The sequence below is a fragment of the Solea senegalensis genome, linkage group LG14, assembly GCF_019176455.1.
Source record: "Solea senegalensis isolate Sse05_10M linkage group LG14, IFAPA_SoseM_1, whole genome shotgun sequence".
In the NCBI taxonomy this organism is placed as follows: Eukaryota; Metazoa; Chordata; class Actinopteri; order Pleuronectiformes; family Soleidae; genus Solea; species Solea senegalensis.
Window position 1 is genome coordinate 19707263 of NC_058034.1, and position 22226 is coordinate 19729488.

The following is a 22226-nucleotide window of genomic DNA, read 5'->3' on the forward strand; positions in this document are numbered from 1 at the left end:
CAAGTTTGAGACCTTTTTGAACCCAGTGAGTCCTGTTTCAAGGTTCAGGAGACATTGAGATGTTGACTGGAATAAAGCTTGGCTTATACTGGGGACAAATTTTGTCTTTTATAAAATTAAAGAAGTTTATATCCATCTATACCCATCTAAAAAGACATTGGAGACATTTAAGTTTGATTTTTGAGTATTCCTGTATCTACAAAAAAAATGTGGGTGTGGGCTCCTGAGAGATAAAGGTCACATAGAAGAAGACAACACTTTGAGCCTCATTACGATGACGTCTGTCTCATCTGCAGGTGACATGTCCTGACAGAAGACTTTGACAGGACAGGACAGGGCGGACACTGACAAACTTGTGGACAAGAAAGCAACAGTGATCCCATTTTGCATACATTTATACTTTCCATTATAGTACTGCTTATTACATTTTTGCATTTTTCTTTCTATACCTTATATTATCTAGTTTTATTTTGTCCTTTTGTCACCTCATCTAATCTAAACTAATCTAATTTTAAAATAACCTAAGAGATTAAATAAGTGGACAGTAGTGAATCTCCATTATTGTGAAGATTGTGAATGTGCAAAATCACTGAAACTTCACAGCAGTGACTTAAAAATACTCTCTAGCTCACTGACATTTACAGTTCCAGTGATTTATTTTGAGGTACCACAAGGGGGAGCTGCAACTTTCCAGATCACACAAGGTTTTAAAGAAATTATGTAATTAAATCCTTTTTTTTTTTTTAGGAAACATGCATGGCGTTTAGATCTCAAAAGTAAAAATGTTGTAAAAAAAATTATGATATTTTAGCTGTTTCCTTTTCTGTGACTGTTTCAAAATAAAAGTCTGGCTCTGTTGAAATGCCGTTAATGTGAAGGTGTGAAACGGAGACATTTGGTCTGTTTGCTAAAACATTCTATGGCATCACAACAGCTTATTTCACAATGTTGATCTGAGCAAGAGTAAACTTGAGGTGACCCGTGGAGCTGGATAACACTGGTTTGCGGGCCTGATCTGGCCCCAGAGCCTTATGTTGCCCATGTGTGGTTGAAAGCATGGGAATCATGAATTATTTTAATCAGGATCATTCAGGATATTAACGCACCCTTGATTTGAGGACTTACACTAAAACAGACCGAGACCACAAACGTGTCGTGTTATTACAACATTGGATGACTTTAATCCACTACATATGTCATATTAAAACAAGTCTATTTTACACATCTCAGTTAGCAGCTAAAGGTAAAAACAAACAAGGACATGATGTGGTGAATTGAAGCAGCTGTTCACATCTGGATCAAATTAGAAACAGTAGAATTACAAACAGTAAATAAAGGATGCATGTGTTGGATAATTGAAGCTTGTGTTCCTCTGAAAGTCCGCTACAAGCACAGGGACTTACCCACTAAAGACCCTCGTCATGTCGTGTCATCATGGTAACAGCGTCCAGTTTAACCAGTGGACAGACTGGTGCTTGGTCCACCACCACACCACACTACACTGCAAACCTCTGCTCTACACTCGTTCATGTTGTGTGCTCAGAAGAAGAAGCTGTGTCCGACTTCAGAGGCCCCCTTGCAACTAAAGCTTCACTATGTGAGCCCTTCCAGGACCTAAGCCTCACAGAGACCACCATTAACAGTGCGTTCAGAGGTGAAAACCCACGGCTGACAAAGTAAATCTATCCAAAGACATATAATGCTGTCCTCCTCAGTTAGCAGTTCTTAAATCATAAAACTTGAGAAACTGCAGATGTCCGTTTACAGCAGGTCACCAGGGGGCGCTATAAAGGTCCGATATCTTCGGTGTGTTAGGTTCTGCGACATTTTACTCGATCTTCATGGATTCAGAGCGCGTAGTGAACCCTGCCAACTTGAAACTGGCACTAGCGCTGTTCATTTTTGCTGTAGCTTTTCCTGCCAACATGGCGCTGTAAACAAACTGAGTCACACGACGACCTGAGCTCTATAGCCGCGCTTCGAGTGGAACCGTTCGGTTTGGTACAGTGCAGTCCGTAAGTGTGTTTCGCGCTGAAAACCAAATCGGCCAAGATCCTGACAGAGAGTAGAGGAGGAACACTGCCAGGAAATACGCTCAAAGCGAAATGGAGCAGTGGGAATAAATATGTGTAAGCGTTCTCCAGAGTAGAACTTAACAGGAAGTTAAAGATGTCTGGTTACAGCAGGTTATAAGGGTCTGATATCTTCAGTGTGTCAGGTTCCACGACATTTTGCTCAATCTTCATGGATTCAGAGTGCGTATTGAACTCTGGTGACTTGAAACCAGTAGTGACAGTAGCTTGCCCAACACGTGACGTCCCGAGCTCTATAGCTGTGTTTCGAGTGGAACAGAGTTGGTTTGGTACAGTGTGGTACGTATATCTTTTGCGTTTAAATTAGGAATAGTACCATTCCAGTCCTTGGCAGCCCTTTCCTTGGGGTAGCAGAGTAAAATGGTTACAGTACAGCTACATGGGTGGAGCTAGACCAGTCCCACCCACGACAGTTGATTGGACGCCACAAACCCAGGAGGAAAAAAAGAGCTGCTGGATGTCCTTCATTGTTGTCTGTTGTGACGTCATGCTATGCAGCCATTGGGCACAGCCAAGTTACTTGGTAGTCATACTGTACCAAAACCAACCGTACCATGATGGAAACAGCATAAATCCCCTTTAGGGACCAGCAAACAATATACCTTCTGTGACCTAAAGATGTACATAAAGGCCGACTCGCATAACTGGAACCTGTCCACATTCACCCATGATGATTTACTCTGTCAGGACAAGGACGAAGCCTCTGTAAATGGGACACAGCTTCATGAGAGAAACAAAGTCGCGTCTTCCCTCGAGAACGAACGCTCAGCTCATTTTTGAACAAACGACACGTGGTGAGCAGTGTTTCCATGAACACTGAAAGCAGAAGGTTACAAGTCTAAATGTTCTGTTCCTGAGTAAACGCAACCTTAGGGACGGAAGGAGGGAGGGCAGAATGTGTGATGGTGTATTTACAATGTAACAGTCTGACGGGAGTTTGGGGATGGTGTCATGCAGAGAGGGATGATCTGGAAGTCGGGATGGGAGGGTGGGGGGTTGAAACAACAGAGTCCTCTCTCTCTCTCTTCCTCCTCCTCCTCCTCGTCCCTCTCCTCCCAAGGTCTAGAAGAAGTTTTCAGGTCAACACAAAAACATGAGAACAACCAAAAACACAAAGCTCACGTCACTGACTGAGGGACCACAGCCGGGTTTCACCGAGTCAGCTATGAACTGATTACTGCTGCAAATTTCAGTTAACCTTGGTAATTCAGAGACCTTGGCAGGACGTCAGCATTTTTCGGAAGGTGGAGCTGTAGCGTCAGGGGTCAGACGTAGAAGAGTCGTACCCTGGAGGTGCTGACGTGGAGGTCGTCATCGTAGAACTTGGTCTCAATGATCACATTACCACTGGGAAACAAAAGAACCAGTCTGTTGTTGTTGGTTTTTGGTCAACATTTCCCTCCATGTGACAAGATATAACAGCAACAAATTATACACAAAATTACACAGTTGCTTATTCAACATCACACATGGTCCATTTCTTCAGTCCACATGTGCTGCTGTGTACTTATTATGTTTTAAGCCTTAACCCTTATAGAAAACAAGGGTTTCTCTCATCCCTTACCCTAAACTTAACCATCACAACTAAATGCTCACCCTCAACGCAGACCCAATTCTCACCCTAAACCTAACACCAGGTCTTACCCATTAACAGACCTTTAAAAGGAGTGACAAACATGAGGACCTAAAAATGACCTCACTTCCTGTAGTTAATAAGATTGTTGTGGGACACTTTTGCCCAGTTTTTTTTCTTACAGTATTTTAACAAAAATACACATGTTATTATCCTACATCAAAGTAAACTAGTGCAGAACTTGATCAGCAGGTGACAGTTTTCTGATATTTCTGCAGAAATCTCTCACATTTCTAATCCAAACAGCATCAAATTCGGCACTGCACACACTGGTGCCACTAGTGAGTCACATGCCAAGTCAAGTGAACCGTTGGACAGTTATGTGATTGACAAACAGACATTTACAGATCGATGTTGAGATGCTTAGTCACAGGTGACACATACAGCCAGGTAAATATTAATTTGTTTTGCAGTAGTGATCAACCTGATCGGTCACTGGATAATGGCGGCTGCGAGTGACTCAAGTGTAGAAAATGAGACACTTTGACAACGCCCAGACTCACGTTAGAACATTGGCCGGCATCATCTGTGACTCTGGAGCTGCTTCTATCAGAGACTGCCACGTGTTGGTGGAGTTGGGGATGACAAAGCCAAACTCGAAGAACCATTCTGGACAGACAGACAGACAGACAGACAGAGAGGTCAGTTCACCAGACCTACCAAGAAACAACATCATTATCATTGTTGTTATTATTATTGTTAGGATTCCTGGCATAGTGCTTTTCCCCTGCTTTTAATGCCGCACTAGATGGCAGTCAAGTTCCATTTTCATTCAGGTGTGCATGTACATGTCTGTAAGGCTGTGAGGACAGTCCTCTAAGGGTTAAAACAGTTTGTGATTGATTTAGTAAATCGATTTATCTCCAAATGTCGTCTTTTTGAACAATTATTTATTCTTAATGACCATTTTAATGTTTGTGTAGAAGTCATTTATGTTCCTCTGTATAAACTAATATAATGTGTCCTCTTCCATGTGTTATAAACAAAGTGATGGTGTAAGTGCAGGTGGATTTTTCCACCTCGGACCTGTCATTCTCCTTCCATCCACCAGAGGTCCCTGCACTTTAACACATGTCCACTCACACCTGAACTCAGCTCCTTCATCACCTAAATGTCTATTTTTAACCATTTATCATCACGGGATTCTTGCTCTCAGGGTGAATTTTCCATTTACAGTCACTCTCCTGCCTGTGAGCTGTTTTCCATCCATATTTAAACACATTTCATTATCTTATCTTTACCTTCTTGATTCACACGCCTCATAATAATCCACACGATGCACTTTTGTCAATTTAATCTTGGCCCACTTGAACACCTGTCAAATTAATCAACAATAACGGCGTCAGCACCGTTTTCTTGGCTCTTTTTCTCTGGCAGAAACCCAGCGACACAAACATGTTGTGTCTAAGTAGACAGTGCCTCGTCTCGCGGGGCTTCTCTGTAACTTCACCTCTGTACGGCAGAGTCTCCAGGGACAGAGCTTCAAACACCACACAGTAACACAGGAGTGATTACACTAAAAGATGCACAGCTGAGGAAACTATGCTTTTTCTCTGCACACGTTTGCTTTAAAAACTAGAAAAAAAACAGGTGAAAGCTGAAGGTTTGAACATCCGAGGGATTTATGAAGAAACTGAGAGCTGGAGCCTGGAACGCATTTAAGGGAACCAATGAAAGTATGACATAAAAAACATAGCACAGATCATTTCACATTATTTTATCTCTTGTGTAAAGCACTTTTCTCCGATCAACCGCCATGTTGGCATGCAACGATGCAGCAAAAATGAACACGACCAGTGTTGGATTCAACCCGTCATTGGCTGATTTATGTGTCTGTAGAGGTAAACACCGTAATTTCCTGCCAGAGGGTGTAACCTTGGTTGCTACTGGAGCTCTATAGGCTACTAACCACCAGCAGATGCTAGGAACACGTCATCAGTTGTGTCAAGTCATGTGATGAGGAGTTTCTGCACTTTTTTTTTTTTTTAAATCAAGAGAGACCTTCTTCAGGCAACCAACTGGACTTGCTTCAGTCAAGTTTCTGAAGAAGAACTGAAGAAGTCTCTTGGACGAAGAGTAAGTTCTGAAGAAGCCTCTTGGATGGAGAAGTTCTGAAGAAGACCTGGAGCAGTCTCTTGCCTCAGGTGAAAAGTAATCAAACTTAACTCAAGCAAGTCCAGATGCCACCAGCTATCTCCTGAAGATCACCTGGATGACTGAGAACCTTCACCTTGTACACTATAGAACAGGAAGAGGTGAAATCTCCACACAGTACCTTCCAATGACTGGCCCTCAGGTCAAGAGTTGTGGCCCCTTACCTTCTAGACACTGTCCTTTGAAGAAAACCTTCTGCTCCAGTCTGAATTTCTCCAGTTTCTCCGAGGAGGAGAAGTTCAGTTCTCTGGAGACTGCTTTACACTTCAGGATCTTTTTAGGGACGCGAGCTGGAGACACAGTGAGAGGCGTTCATTAACTGTGCAAACAAGAAACAGATTCACTGGTAACAAAAGAAGTGAACAATCACAGCTTTAAAGAGTGGAAGTACCTTCATGTTCCACTCCAGGTACAGAGAGGTCTTCAGTTCCCTGCCACAGAACTTTGCCCGTCTCTGCATCTCGAAGGTTCATCCAGTTTCTGGCAGGAAAACGTCAAGTGACAACAACCAAACAACCAAGAAGTTAAACAGTCTTAACAGGGAGATGATGACGCTGAGGCTGAGCATGAATATGAAACAAATAAAGGTCAGGAACATTTGTGATCAGGCTTTACATCCTAATAAACTGCCATTTATAACAGTATGGTATATTTATATATAACTTGCTTTATTTGTTCTCAAAAGTTGAATATTTATTTAATAATTGATTCAATTAAATTTACATTATATTGGATTTTAACCACTTGAACAGATGCACTTATAAGACATTCCTGGACCTCTCCACCTTGGTCAATACGATATAAAAACAGGAGCATTTACCATCATGTCTGACCCTCATGGCCACATCACCTGATTCATTATTCATGTGAGGATGAATAAGAGGAAACCACGGCAGCTCAGCATGAACCAGTGAGACAGAGGGAGGTGAAGAAGCCTTTGTGTGTGTGTTGTCAGGCTGTCAGCTGGTCAGCTGCTGTTTGTGACCTGCACTGACTCTGCTCACACAATATAACCGTCACTCACAGAGCGAGTGAGAGGAGAGGACCTGCTGGACAGTCACTGTGCTCTCAGTCTGTGGAGACACTGATGTGTAAACATGTATAAAGTTATGATGCTAATTAAATGGAGCACTGTGCTACACTTAGAGGAACTGAGACAGTGGTTCTCTCACTTTTTATACCAAGAACCTGAGAAAATATTCAGCTCTCTCAGTTAACACCATTATCACCAACGTTAAAATACAGTGGCGTAAATAGACTCCAGGTGTCTCCACTGTTCACTGACATTATTATGTACCCGACTTTACGAAAGTGCAGTGTTTATTTCTTTGCACCTAATAGGGCCCGAGCACACACACAATGGCATTTTTGAGATACCCAATGTTGGTGAAACCGGTGCAAAAGGAAGAAACGGCTGTGGCCGGTTATTTTGTGACTATTCATAATGGAAATGCAAAACGATACGTACCATACTATACCAAACTGAATCGTCCCACTCAGTGGAAACACGGCTTAAATTGACCACACGTGTGTTTGCCCTGCTATGGACTGCTGACCTGTCCAGGATGTGACCCACACACAAGAAGTGGTAGAAATTGATCTTTAGTAACTATAAAGAATTAATCGTAATTTATCCATACAGAAACAGAACTTTCCCTGGACAATCTTTTGGCTTTTTCAATATTAAAAACTTCCCATAAATGTAGAATACATTTTTAATGAAAACGACTATAAACACTGTAATACATATGCCAGACCTGCATGTGGCGCTGTAACACTGCCACAGAAATACACCAAAAATGGAGGAGACGATGTGGAGCGTGTTGATAATATGTAAAAACTCCTAACACAAGACGATGACAACGAGGAAGATATTGCATTTAATAACAATTAATCTATATCGCAATGGGGAAAAAAGTTGTTAAAGCCAAAATGTGTGTCAAAATATGCCCTGTAAACATCTTATTCTACAGAGTGAAGGGAACGCTTTTCCACTACACAGTTCCAGCACGACTCGACTCCAGCACGGTTTATTTGCTTTTCCATTAGTGATAATACCTGGTACTTTTTTTAGTACCTGCTCTGACGAGGTTCCAAGTCAGCGGAGCCGATACTCTATACCCATACTCTACGACACTACACACTTGGTTCCTGTCAAAAGTAATTGCAAATTAGATATTTATTCAAACTCCACCAGACTGTTTGGCAACAGTGAGCGACCCTCGCTTCTCCACTCAGCTCCCTGTCACACTCAGACACCACTTAGTGTCACAGACACACACTGGACTCCACACCATCTGTGAAACCCTTCATCCACTTCAACACGATCGTCAACCTTCTGGAAACTCACGTCTCTCTCTCTCTCTGTCCATGACAGACAAACAGCTTTAATAAAGACACACACACACAGACACATGCACTAAACGGTTCAATAACTGCTATCTTTTTCATTTAACATTTTTCAACAATTCTACATCATGATGGTTATGAGAGGGGCAAATTATTTCAAATTAAGCATTTCCCGTTCCCAGGAACTTGATAAATGTGTACAGAATAGATTACCATCCTGTTTGTTTTCCTGGATTACTTCAAAATCAAACCAACCATTTATCAATTCCACTTAAAGCTGAGGGTTTATTTCAGGGCTTGTTCAAAGTGGATTGCTGCTAATTCTAACATGTGAAGGTCAGCAGAGGTCACAGACCTCCAGCATACATCCCCTCACGTCCACCTCCCCTCCCCCTCACAACTCTTTGTAGTAACGTGTGCTGAGTCTGAACGCCGCGTCTAATCCTCTCATGTATAAATTAATCCAATCTGCCACATCAAACTGATCAATCTGATCCTGCGCAGCCTTCCAGAAACATCCAGGCCTCACTCACTCTCACCAGGTCAGTTAGGAGGGAAAACCTCTGGCATAAACACTTGACCTTGTCAGGACCAGTTGTCCTCATGGAGACACAAACCTGGTCCTAATGAGGCAGAGCCTCATTTCTGAGGAACTGGTGTGGTTAAGTTAAGGTTAGGGTTAGTCATTAACTGGTTTTAGTTAAGGCTTGGTTTAGGCTGTTCAAATGAATGAAAGTCCTAAAAAGAATAGATATGTAAATCTGTGTATTGTTTTTGCAAAAAATTAGATAATCTTATTTTCAGAAATTCGAATTTAGCTTTGTCTTAATTTCAGGTTTAATTGCTAAAACAATGGTTTGTGTGTTAACTGCTGTTTTGTATTAATCTGTCAATTTCTGTTCAAATCTGTTAAATTCCCTATCACAGATTGGCATGTGAGCGAATATAAAACATTCGAAAGCTATACATTCTAAAAATCAGAAAGAAGACATTTCTTACATGACAGAATTTCTTTGCTTGTAAAGAACAACTTTCTTAACTTTTGGCCTGTTTTCCTCTTTTTAATTACGGCAAAAACATTTCAGTTTTAATTATTATACTATTATACTACCCTATAACAAAAATGTACTTTAAGCCCAGTGGCAGATTATTTTTTCCTAAAACAAGAAATTTAAATCAATTTAAGAATATTTGGCTTATTTCTAGTTGTTTCTGTTTTTGCAGTTTATGACAAATAAATAATGACCAACACCAAATCGACATCTTAAGGAGCAAATGAGTCGTCAGTCAATCGAGAAAATAATCTAACAATTAACCTATGACGAAAATAATAAATAATGCATAAATCAATAGTGTCCTAAGAAGAATAGCAGTGCAAACTTGTGTGTGTACATGTCTGTAGTAGATTGTGAGGACAAATGAAAACTTTTAGATTCAAACGTTAGAGGTTGGAAGTCACGCAATAAGATACATGATCCACGATACCAATAACATTGCAAGAGAATCATATTGTGATAAATCGCGCAATAAGTAAATAAGAATAATAAGAAAACAAAAACATTAACTTGAAAAGTTAAAAGGGCAGGACTAAAGAGACAACAAAGAGAAAGGTCAAAGGTCATGAACGTGGATGGAGCATCTCTTAAAGTAATTTTTTCCACCGTTATCCCGCTGTAAACTCCTTTCTTCAGCCATGTCACTTCCATCCCAAGTTTCTTTAATCTTGTTGTACACTATATAATAACAATAAAGGTGATTCTGATTCTGAGTTTCCCACTCATTTGAGCAGCACCACAATGAGGAGACATGAAGTAGCAACGCCCGGCGAGTGAAACTGTTTACTTTAAAGCACCTTCATTTGTTCATAAAAATATATTCCACGAGGAAGGACGATGAAATATCACCAAATCAATATTTTGAAGACTTGCTTTTAGAATTAGATTTCGGTACACACCAAAGTCCGCCAACACCACTGATTGTCAGTGTTTTTACTAAATATTAACGTAAATGCTCTGGTATCAAAACATTTATTAAAAAAAACATATGTAGAGAAGTGTAATTTCCACCATTTCTGTGTCATTTTAACGACACTGTTGACAAACACACAGCTGGTTTAGCTACAGTCCTGCTCTGTCTCCCTCTGTCTCAGTGGTACTGCAGCCTCACAGAAAGTTTCTTTAGAAAGTGATTTTTGTTTTTTTGTTTTTTTTTTTACTGATAATTATAAAATGAAAAATTACTTTGTTACATTAATAACTTAGCTTAGCAGGCTACAGCAGCAGCAGCAAGTTGGTGTTGGGGGTATTATATGGTGTCCCCAGAGGGCCAGCTGCAGGTCGTGTGTGTGTGTGTGTGTGTGTGTGTGTGTGTGTAAACCACCAGGGTGCACCTGCACAGGTACGTCAGAAAACACACATACACACACAAGTTAATGAGCCCCCAGTGAAAAGCTGCTGTCACTGTTTAGTCTGCATTTCTTGTTAAAGATGCTGTAATAGCTTAAAGCTGCAGTACACAGACAAAACCTGTTTCTCCACGTTTTGACATGCAGGCTCTCTTTCCTAAGCTCCTCCCACCAGAGGGTCGTGGACAAACGTTGATATTGACGAGTGGAGAAAACCGACAGGTATAACAACACTCTACAGATGGACAAGAGGAACTGAAAATGACTGTTTCCATATCTCTGATACTTCACAGCTGCGACTGTAATCTGTTGATTATTTTCTCAATTAAATCGAGTACTTGTTTGGTCCGTCAAAAGTCGGAAAAAAATTAATCACGGTAGCCACGGTAACCCGCGTACAGATCACAGGAAGGCGAGAGTGGGCATCTGCTGCGTAACTAGTGGCAACACAAAATGTCTTTTTAACTATAATTCCAGCAAAATTCCCTAGATCACCCTAAAATTAGGTCAGATAGAAATTTTCACAGGTTCTGATTTGCACACAAAGTTTGTCTAGCACTTAAAAGAAAATAATGATGATGAATATTCAGAGCCGCAGATACAATAAAACCACAACACGTGGGAATTTAAAATGGGGCAAATAAGGTGTGGAAACTTCATGTTAATGAGGCAGCACAAAGTTCTCAGAACTATGTTTGAGGGCCCATGTGGAAAGAGAACTGAGCTTATGACTTATAGGGGGTTGCCGGTTCAATTCCCCACCAGGTCAAAAAAAAAAAAAGAGGCTCCCTGCTCAGTGGCTGCCCACTGCCCCTAATTTCTAGGAATGTTTCTGTTAAACGCAGAAAAGGAATTCCTTAAATAAAAAAATAAAAAAATAAATATTCTAATTCTAATATTCTAAAAAATTCAAAAAAATTCTAATTTAAAAACATTCTAAACAACAAGACTCAGAATTTAACTGTTGTAAAATGATGTAGCGTTGAAGTGACAGGTGTGGTGAAGGTGTCTATCACAGAAGATAGCTGTCTGTATTATCCTCCTCCTCCTCCTCCTCCTCCTGCGTAACTGTCCGGCACAAGTGGAGCAGCTTAAAGGGCCGGAGACACTTCAAAGCAAACACGGACATTTATATCACGTCTTCTGCCACATATGTCCTGCATGTGTCGTGCAAAATTGTAGACTGTTGTCATAGTTACAACTAACCCTAACCGTCAAACAATTTCAGACCCAAAACAGAACCCTGAGGAACACCACCATCTGTTTTCAAACAATAACAACAATAATATATTCCTTCGATATCAATTTAGCAAAGGCTACTAAATGTTTAGCCTCAGATTTGTGACATGTTTCCGTGTTTTCTGACTAAACAGCTTTTAATTACTTATTAAGTTTAATCTTTCATTATCTGACATTTTATTGTGATAACTATTGATATCGAGTATTATGGCTCTTTTTAACAGCCATAATAACACTAATTCAAACAAACCAGTCCAAACCAATGACTGAGGAGACGAACGTTCCACTGTCAAGTAAAGTGACAACCATTTAAAACACAAAGAAAAACAAATTTACAAATTAACAATGCTACAATTCATACTTACTGACGTACACTACATTTTAAATAAACATTTTATAACAATTCCTGGCATTTCTCTTGTAAACATGTTAATATGTATAATAACTGTAAAATGTATTTTTGCTGTCCATTGTTTTACCTGACAGATATGTGGAACCTTTGTTTTCATATTGTCCGTTTTTGACGGTGCACCTCTTCCATTTCTGCTTTGATCAGGGAAGAGGTACATGACTTTTTCCTTATGTTTTGTGCAGTAGCTAACTTAATTATCTGTGTGTGTGTGACTGGCATTTTTGTTGTTTATTTTATGTACTTTCTGTCAGAAATTAACACACACTCACTATGCACTGTCTGTGCATAGTGGATAGTGCATATTGCATCAATATGTGGGACTAATATGGACTTTTTGAAGTTACAGCACATTTAAAACACACTTGTAACATGTCAGATATTACATTTTTAAGTGTCCGATATCCGATCCAGTGATATTGACCAGTATCTTACCGATACCTAATACCCATACCTAGTACATTGTCCCATTACTATGTGGAACAAAAATTTACTATTTTTTATCTCACAGCACATTTAAAAAAATGTTGTAACTTGTAACATTAAAGCTGCAACTAACAATTATTTTTGATTAATCTGTCGATTATTTTCTCGATTAATCGTTTGGTCCATAAAATGTCAGAAAAATCTTAAAAAATGTTGATTGTGTTCGTCAAACCTGGAAATGACGATGTTTTCAAATGTCTTGTTTTGTCCACAAACCAAAATGATTAACTTTTAATGATTTCTTTGTTATCCAGAGCAAAGAAATTAAGAAAATATTCACATTTAAGAAGCTTAAAAGATCAGAAATCTTGTTTTAATCATGAAAAAAGCTTCAAACCGATTAATTGATTAGCAAAATAGTTGTCAATTAATTTAGTAATCAATTAATTGTTTCAGCTCTATGTAACATGTCGAATTTTACATTTATATCTGTCCAATATCCAATAGTATCGCACCGATAGCAATACTGACTGATACCAATTCCCATACATAGTATATTGTCCCATCACTATATTGGACAAATATGGACTATTTTACGTTACAGCACATTTAAAACACAGTTGTAACATGTCGGATTTCACATTTGCTTGTATCCGATATCGATCCAGTGATATTGACAGGTATCAGAGCGATATCAATTTCCATACTTAGTATATTGTCCCATCACTATTTGGGACAAAAAATGACTTTTTTTTATCTTACAGCTCATTTAAAAAACACTTGTAACGTGTTCAAGCAGCGGCAGGGAACTTCATCATCAGCTGCCTGTGACAACTTCACAGTCTCCAAGTTCCGTTTAACTCAACAGCAGCGAACACTATTGAGTAGAGCTGTCATTCTAGCCTCCACTTTAGCCAGGCAAGCTAACCCCCCAACACACACACACACATACAGAGACAGCAGCTTCATCCAGCTAACCAGAGTGCTAATCTCGTGCTAACAATCACTTTCACCACACTAACACTTCCACTCACTCTCATCATTACAAATGAAGATAAACATTAGCCATGTAGCCAGGTTAGCTGCAGCAGCTAACATCACTGCACTCATACATGCTCGTAACTAGCACGGTGCTAACGCTACATGACGTTATCAAGCATTAGACCGGAGTCTGTCTCCGTGTCTCACCTTCAGGGACACCCCGGGACTTTTAAAAGGATACAATTTGAAGCCTTTCAGAATCTCCTTGGCCCTGTCTTCGTCTGAAGACATTTCGTGTTTTTAAAAAAAAATATATCGTCCGCAATCGTTTCTCTCAGAAACTGCTGTTAGCTTCAGCAGTTAGCCGCTAACTCCTGTGACACTGACGTTTGCCCGGGAACAGCATAAACTCTGTGTGAGAGTGTGTGTGTGTATGTGTAAGTGTGTGAGACTTAACTCTATATTGAAGAACTGACTGCAGGTTAAATCTGATCCGTTAATGCAATCAGCTAAATATACGCACATAACTAGCCTGACAGTGCGCCTGGCCAATCAGAGGCAAGAGGGCGAGTCCCGGCAGCCAATGACAGGGATGGAATCAGAGGAGTGGGTGGGGCTAATGTTAGGTAGCGACGCGTCACCAGGGGCAACGCTTCACGGACTGTGAAGGATGTTCGGGGCCATAGGAAAAAAAAAGACAAACAACAAAAGTGAGGTGATTGAAAAAAGTTTAATTAATTTGAAATGTATCTCCTCACAAATGTAATCTATATTTACTGTTTACTACGGAAGCCCCGTTTTTTTGTTTCATAATCTCAATGTTTGAACTCGTAACTATAACATTTTATCTCATGTCAACTTTCATTTTGGAATTATTAAAAAAAAAAACTTTTTATTTCGTTAATCATCATTTTATCTCATAATCTCGACTTTTATCTCACCATTTCGACTTTTTAATTCAATACGTATGGCGTTTTTATCTATCTTAAAATTATCTTAATTTCATAGCTATACCTTACTTGATGATTTCAAGGTTTTCCCCCTCATAACCATGACCTTTTTTTAACCTCATGATTTCGAATTTACCCATCATAATCATGACTTTTCTGCTGTCATAATTAATAAAATCACAGCCAGACAATGCAGTATAATTGTATTCTGGAGGAAAAAAAGGCTCAGAGTAATTAAAATGAATAAATTACGTGATATACATTCACATGTGGGATACAGGCTAAGATAAATGGAGAGAGGTTTGAATCAGAGTGCATCCATCATAAAACTATTATTACTGAACTGAGCCAACGATAAAAGCTGATGGGACTCCCCCTGCTGGACAGATAAGCTAAGTGTCCTCAGCTGACCAGACTGATCAGCTGCCCTCAAAACTGCTCCAGTTTTGTGTTCTACTGTGTATAATTTGCATTATTTTGAAGTCTATGTAAGATGGTAATAACTATAAAGGACATACACTACATTCCTAAAAATATTATTTCACTGCTTTAAATAGCATATCAAATCAGCATTTTCAAAGAATCCATTCAAAACCTTGAAAGGACATTGTAATTGAAGCATTCTCAAGAATCCCAAGCACCCATACGAACCATGTATAAGCAGATACTGGATCCAGTGGATCAAAATGGAAACATATCAGTTACTAGTATGAAAAATGCAGGTCTCGGGGTGACCTTGTTTTACTCTTGTATTCTTTATGTTTTTTATACATTTACTATCATGACAAACCGTGGAGCATTTTTCCATAATAAAGTCCTAGCACTGCATGGCTGAACTCGACTTTTTTGCATTTCTATCAGTGATAGTTCCTGGTATGTTTTTTTCTTTTAGTACCTGCTCTGACGAGGTCAGCTGAGCCGATACTAAAATGTGACACCAACAGACCGCCAGCCACTGATTGGTCAGTGTCATCACTGAAGAGTCATAAGCGTAACATCCGACACGAAATCAAAGCCAACAATGTCCAACTGCATTTGAGTTAAAAAGACTTAAAAATCCAGAAAACATGTGTTAATCTATAACATTTAGCCAAGGAAATGTCTAAAATGCCAATATTTAACAGAGGAGTTTGGTGTGCTTAGTTACAGCATTGCTGGAAGTCGGCGATCGTGAGCCTAATCATGACCACATTCAGTGGTATTTCAGTTCAGTGACTGTAAAACAGAGTCTGTGCTCCGCTCATGCAGGAAGTACTGAACGATTATACAGTGCCTTGTGAAAGTATCCGGCCCCCTTGAACTTTTCAACCTTTTGCCACATTTGAGGCTTCAAACATAAAGATATAAAATTGAAATGTTTTGTCAAGAATCAACAAGTGGGACACAATCGTGAAGTGGAACCAAATTTATTGGATAATTTATACTTTTTTAACAAATAAAAAACTGAAAAGTGGGGCGTGCTATATTATTCGGCCCCCTTGCGTTAATACTTTGTAGCGCCACCTTTTGCTGCAATTACAGCTGCAAGTCGCTTGGGATATGTCTCTATCAGTTTTGCACATCGAGAGACTGGAATTCTTGCCCATTCTTCCTTGCAAAACAGCTCAAGCTCAGTGAGGTTGGATGGAGAGCGTTTGTAAACAGCAGTCTTCAGCTCTTTCCACAGATTCTCGATTGGATTCAGGTCTGGACTTTGACTGGGCCATTCTAACACCTGGATACGTTTATTTGTGAACCATTCCATTGTAGATTTGGCTTTATGTTTAGGATCATTGTCCTGTTGGAAGATAAATCTCCGTCCCAGTCTCAGGTCTTTTGCAGACTCCAACAGGTTTTCTTCCAGAATGGTCCTGTATTTGTCTCCATCCATCTTCCCATCAATTTTAACCATCTTCCCTGTCCCTGCTGAAGAAAAGCAGGCCCAAACCATGATGCTGCCGCCACCATGTTTGACAGTGGGGATGGTGTGTTCAGGGTGATGAGCTGTGTTGCTTTTACGGCAAACATATCGTTTTGCATTGTGGCCAAAAAGTTCAATTTTGGTTTCATCTGACCAGAGCACCTTCTTCCACATGTTTGGTGTGTCTCCCAGGTGGCTTGTGGCAAACATTAAATGAGACTTTTTATGGATTTCTTTGAGGAATGGCTTTCTTCTTGCCACTCTTCCATAAAGGCCAGATTTGTGCAGTGTACGACTATGGACAGACTCTCCCACCTCAGCTGTAGATCTCTGCAGTTCATCCAGAGTGATCATGGGCCTCTTGGCTGCATCTCTGATCAGTCTTCTCCTTGTTCGAGATGAAAGTTTGGAGGGACGGCCGGGTCTTGGTAGATTTGCAGTGGTCTGATACTCCTTACATTTCAATATGATTGCTTGCACAGTGCTCCTTGCAATGTTTAAAGCTTGGGAAATCTTTTTGTATCCAAATCCAGCTTTAAACTTCCCCACAACAGTATCTCGGCCCTGCCTGGTGTGTTCCTTGGTCTTCATGATGCTCTCTGCGCTTTTAACAAAATCCTGAGACTATCACAGAGCAGGTGCATTTATACAGAGACCTGATTACACACAGATGGATTCTATTTATCATCATCAGTCATTTAGGACAACATTGGATCCTCACTGAACTTCTGGAGTGAGTTTGCTGCACTGAAAGGGGCCGAATAATATTGCACGCACCACTTTTCAGTTTTTTATTTGTTAAAAAAGTATAAATTATCCAATGAATATCATTCCACTTCACGATTGTGTCCCACTTGTTGATTCTTGACAAAAAATTTCAATTTTATAACTTTGTTTGAAGCCTCAAATGTGGCAAAAGGTTGAAAAGTTCAAGGGGGCCGGATACTTTCACAAGGCACTGTATAACCAAATCTTTTTAATGAACTGATTCTAATGATTAAGTTACACCCAAAACAGCTGCTTTACAAATCATTACTTTGTGTCACGTATAAAACCACATCACCAGTTTCATGCAGCCATGATATGACGACCCTGCCCACGAGGAGTTATGAAGTCATGAGAAACGATGAGTTAGAACTGTATTATGGAAAAGCGTCATTAGTAGTCATTTAAAAATGCCTCCATCTTAAAATTGCATAACTAATCTACCAGTGGGTTTAAATAAAGGCTGCTAACAAGAAAAGAGATAAAGACAAAAAGGACAGTGTGGCGTTTATAGTTGAACAAACTTTTATTGGGTGACAGGTTATTCCTTCTTGGCAGCAGCCTTTCTCATGGCAGCCAGCACGTTGCTCAGCTCCTCCCTCTTTCTCTTGGCGCGAATGTGAGTTCCAATCTGAGGAGGAAAAAAGCAGCGTTAGACTGGTGCTCTCAGCTCTGTCTGTGCGTGTGGGAATGTGTCTGGCATCAGGCAACAAACTGAAGACAGGTCAGCTCAATCAGCTGGGTTGATATTTGACATTTTTGATCATCAGCGTTTGTTGGTTATTAGTTGCTCTGCAGTTTACTTAAATTGTTGTGAAAAGCTTTATCTAAAAAAAAAAACAACCTGATTGTTAATCATTTTTTGATGACCCATTTCATGTATCTAATCTTCAGTTTCTTCATTATTTTGACAATACCAGAAATAAAAAGTAGTAGGCAAGTAGTAGACAAGACAGACCCATAGTGTTGCTCAATAACTGGTTATTTTTATATTACTCATTATTAAACAGTTTAATCTTGATGGTGGGGGACAAAAAGGAAAATCAGCTAAAAAAAATTGACAAATGTTTATCATTGAAAAACCTCTACCTACAGTGTGAAGACAAAGATTAGTAAACAATGTTAAAATCCATTTAAAACACTGCATGTTTGTTTAAAAACACAAACAGCTCAGTGGAAAGCTCACTGAATATTTTCTACTGGAGATGCAACTAACGATTATTTTCATAATCGATTAATCTGTCAATTATTTTCTTAAGAATCGAACACTTGTTTGGTCCATAAAATGTCAATTTGTTCAGGGTTTTCCACACCTCCAAATGATGTTTTCAAATGTCTCATTTTGTCCGCAAACCAAAATTCATTTTTACTGATTTATTTGTTATATGGAGCAAAGAAACTAGAAAATATTCACATGTAATAAACTGAAAAATCCAATAAGCGACACAGGAACACAAACTCACCCTCTTCTTGATGAACTTGAGAGCTCTCTTGTCCTTGGACACTTTCAGCAGCTCCATGGCTCGCCTCTCATACGGAGCAAAACCGCACACCTCACGAATCATGTCACGAACAAATTTGCTGTGTTTGGTCAGACGCTGCACAGAGAAGACAAACAGTACAGTTGCATTTCAATAAAGTCCTTAACTCCACTGTTCCTCTAACTTTCTATACAGAGACACATTTATCATGACAAAAATATTATAATTATAATATATAAAATTATAATATAATTTATAGCATTGGTAAACAAATTATTTGCAAGAGATGTTTGGTAAATTAATTAAAACTTCATTGTAAGCCTGTTGTACAGAAATCTTGAATAAAAGATTTTTTTTAATTTTCCTTCATTATTATTTGCATGAAGAGTGGAATATAAATAAAGGTTGTTTGAATAAGCAGATACACACCCCGCGTCGGCGACTGTGTTTAGGAGCAGTTACGTTTTTGGTAACTGGGTGACCTTTACTGAGGCCAACGGCCATTGGGTAGCGCACGGCCATGTCTGCAAAAAAACAACAACAAATACACACAAACATTTAAGATAACAATTTACCAGTTAATCAATTAACAGTCAATAATATGATTAAGTAATCTCACTGGTAAATCTAAAAAGTTAATGATTTCCAGTTTTGTCTTGAGCAGAAATATATATGGTTTGAGAACAGAAGACATTTGAACACATAATTTTGATGATTCTAATAACACAAATCATATTTTGCAACCATTTTCTGACATTTAATGAACCAAACAAAAAACCTTAATTATCTGCATGGATTTATTTATATAAAAAATATAAAAATCACAATTAGTTGCAGCTAGGTTGACCAATATGAATTTTTCTACAATTAATGCTGATTTGTAGAGCTCGAGAGCAGATCATTTCAACCCATATATTAACTTAAATTCTTTCTCCATCTGATAACATGATTGTTTTAGAACACTAAAATATCTACATTTTACCTGCAGTAATGATCTATAAACTTCAAAACACATGAAATTTAATTTGTTAGACTCTAAAACAAAAAATTAGTCATTTAATAAATCAAAAGTCAATGCCTACCATTAAAAATGGCAAACATCAGGCTCAGACTACCTCTAGTTTCAGCCCTATGGTTATGCAACATTAATGGTTTATGAATTTATATATACACACATAAAAAAAACACAGTAAAACCAAAAATCATAAGTACCCTTTATCATGCAATGCATGAGCATTCACCATATCATCTCTAATGAAACCTGATGTTTTTCAAACACTTGACACTTTCTTATAACGATAATACTGTCCCAATACTTCTGAAAAAGTTCACCTGCAACATTGAAATATTCTGTTAAACGACGTAGATTATCGTAACTGCAAAAGATTTTCAAACACTTCAGACACCTAAAGCTAAATGCAGTCCCAACTTGCTAATAGCATTCCAGTCATTTAACGCCATGAAATGTTACTTTAAAACACAAAACTCTGACTCGAACTATACATGCTAAAGAATAAATTGTTGTTGGTTATATACGATAACCGGTTTGAATTTCAGTAAGAATGAGTTAGTGCGGTGTGCTCAACGAACAGCCGTGGAGATGCTAGCTCTTTAGCCACCACCGCGGATACAAATATCCACTTTCTATGAGGTTAATGTGCTACAATATTGTAACTACATACTAAGTAAAGACTTAAGAAATATGTGGTTTCGATTAATTGTGAATATGAGGCCGGATGGCAAAGATTTCACGTGAGTTTTACTGGATAGTTATCGACATTATTATCCTACCTGCTGTCTATGTTGGCGGTCAAACCGGAAGGACTGGCGAGGAAGTGAGACGGGGTAAAGAAGGTCTCATCCGGAAGACACTCCTTCCGGCCGGCAGTGGCCTCTGGCGTCGTGGAAGAAGTACTGCAGGTGAAAGAGATTCAAGCCGGCCAAGCTAAAAAAAAAATGAAATTATAAATGAATGATAATAAAACGTATTATTGTTGATGCTTTTATTCAACTAGCTTAATTTATATAAAATACAATCCCAAAAATAGTGGCAATGGTACAATATTAGGAACAAACCACAAGGGTACAAATGAGTACTCATTGACATGTAACCTGTACCTTAGAGGATACCACCACAGTGACAATCCATTGGACCCCTAAAGGTAAGACTCCGTAATATATTTCTTTAAGTGTATTGGCCAGAGTTGCCAGTTTTAGCCCCTGCCAGCTCAAGGTCTGGGGTACCCCCTGAGCAAAGTACCCAATCCCCATTGCTCGTTGTTAATTAGACACTCTAAATTAACCCCAGCCACAGGAGGTCCCAAACCTGGATAAATGGGAGGGCTGCATCAGATAGGGCCAAATTAAAATATGCGGCTCATCTGCTGTGGTGACCCCTCGAGAGGGAGAAGCTGAAGGGAAAATGATCACAGCATTAATGCGTTAAAAATAACCACAACTCCACGGGTGTCACCTGATTCAGAGTGCTGCTCTCATTAGCTACGTGGTGGTAGCGTCGAGACACTTAGAGGAATGAGCTTGAGAGTATTAATCTCTTAAAGAACAAGCTTGTGGGCTTAACAGTGGCTGAGCAGATGGTGAGTACATATGGTCGATAGTTCAAGTTCATCCACTTGAAATTCTACAGCAAGGTAAAAGGTCAAAGGGTTGTCATATCAACCAAATATAGAAAAGCTGACACTTGCCATTTATGTTTCCTTTCCACATTAATTTGAATAGAAATGTTGTCATGTGCAGGTTATGATTTTGTTATGTATCAGAGCTGAGTTGATAACATGGCCTTTCTTTTATCTCCACCATTGAGGTTGTGATTTCACCCATTCATTGGAGTCTTTCAGCAGTAGGGACATTTAGGCCTCCCCAGGGTTCAGTGTTGGGTCCGAAAGCGTTTCTCCTTTATAGAAATTATATTAAAAACCAATTACAATTAGTAGTATTTGCAGATGACAAATATGTTTTGTTCTGATGTTGCTGGAGATGATGAAACGATGAAATGTGCAAAATAAAGAGGCGGTTTGACAGAAAACTATCTCTTTCTTAAACAAAGGGGATTGGGTACCAAGCTCAGGGGTACCCTTGACCTGGCAGGGACTTGAACTGGCAACCTTTCAGTCACAAGCCAAGTTCCCTTTCCACATGGCCATGCTGCCCACAAAACTAATCATCATAAAACCTGTGTAAAACTAAAATTATCTGGTACAGGTAAATGGTCACAAGATTTAATGATGACAAAATATCATTCAATCTAACAAAGTAAAACTAAACATTAAATATCATTTGGGATTTTTTTATTTATAAAAATCAATCCTTCACAGTTGATTGACGGCGGCAGCAACAGGTAGAAATGATTCTCCTGAAAATTCTTCGCATCTTCTTGAGTGATTTGTTTTTGTGAGCTGTGGAGGCTGTTGCTGCGACAGTG

The 22226-nt window shown here is 39.2% G+C and overlaps 2 protein-coding genes across 4 annotated transcripts; both read right to left on the reverse strand.

The window, feature by feature from the left end:
• Nucleotides 1-3027: 3027 nt before the first annotated feature.
• On the reverse strand, nt 3028-14199 carry pde6d (phosphodiesterase 6D, cGMP-specific, rod, delta). Of its 3 annotated transcripts, none has more exons than XR_006361754.1 (6): nt 13930-14199; nt 6272-6360; nt 6045-6170; nt 4230-4335; nt 3309-3440; nt 3028-3155 (listed from the first exon to the last, which is right to left on the reverse strand). XR_006361754.1 is itself a non-coding variant. In XM_044044583.1 (5 exons), the coding sequence occupies exons 1-5, from the start codon at nt 13977-13979 to the stop codon at nt 3359-3361; spliced, it is 453 nt and encodes a 150-aa protein (XP_043900518.1). In that variant the 5' UTR covers nt 13980-14199; the 3' UTR covers nt 3028-3358. The 3 variants fall into 3 exon arrangements, 1 of the variants encoding a protein (XP_043900518.1); XR_006361753.1 differs by having other exon boundaries at nt 3292-3440; XM_044044583.1 differs by having other exon boundaries at nt 3028-3440.
• A 3611-nt stretch (nt 14200-17810) lies between these two features.
• Nucleotides 17811-20658, reverse strand: rpl36 (ribosomal protein L36). Its single transcript, XM_044043291.1, has 4 exons — nt 20576-20658; nt 19214-19308; nt 18767-18901; nt 17811-17934 (listed from the first exon to the last, which is right to left on the reverse strand). Exons 2-4 carry the CDS (start codon nt 19304-19306, stop codon nt 17845-17847), a joined length of 318 nt encoding a protein of 105 aa, XP_043899226.1. The 5' UTR covers nt 19307-19308; nt 20576-20658; the 3' UTR covers nt 17811-17844.
• Between the last annotated feature and the right edge of the window lie 1568 nt (nt 20659-22226).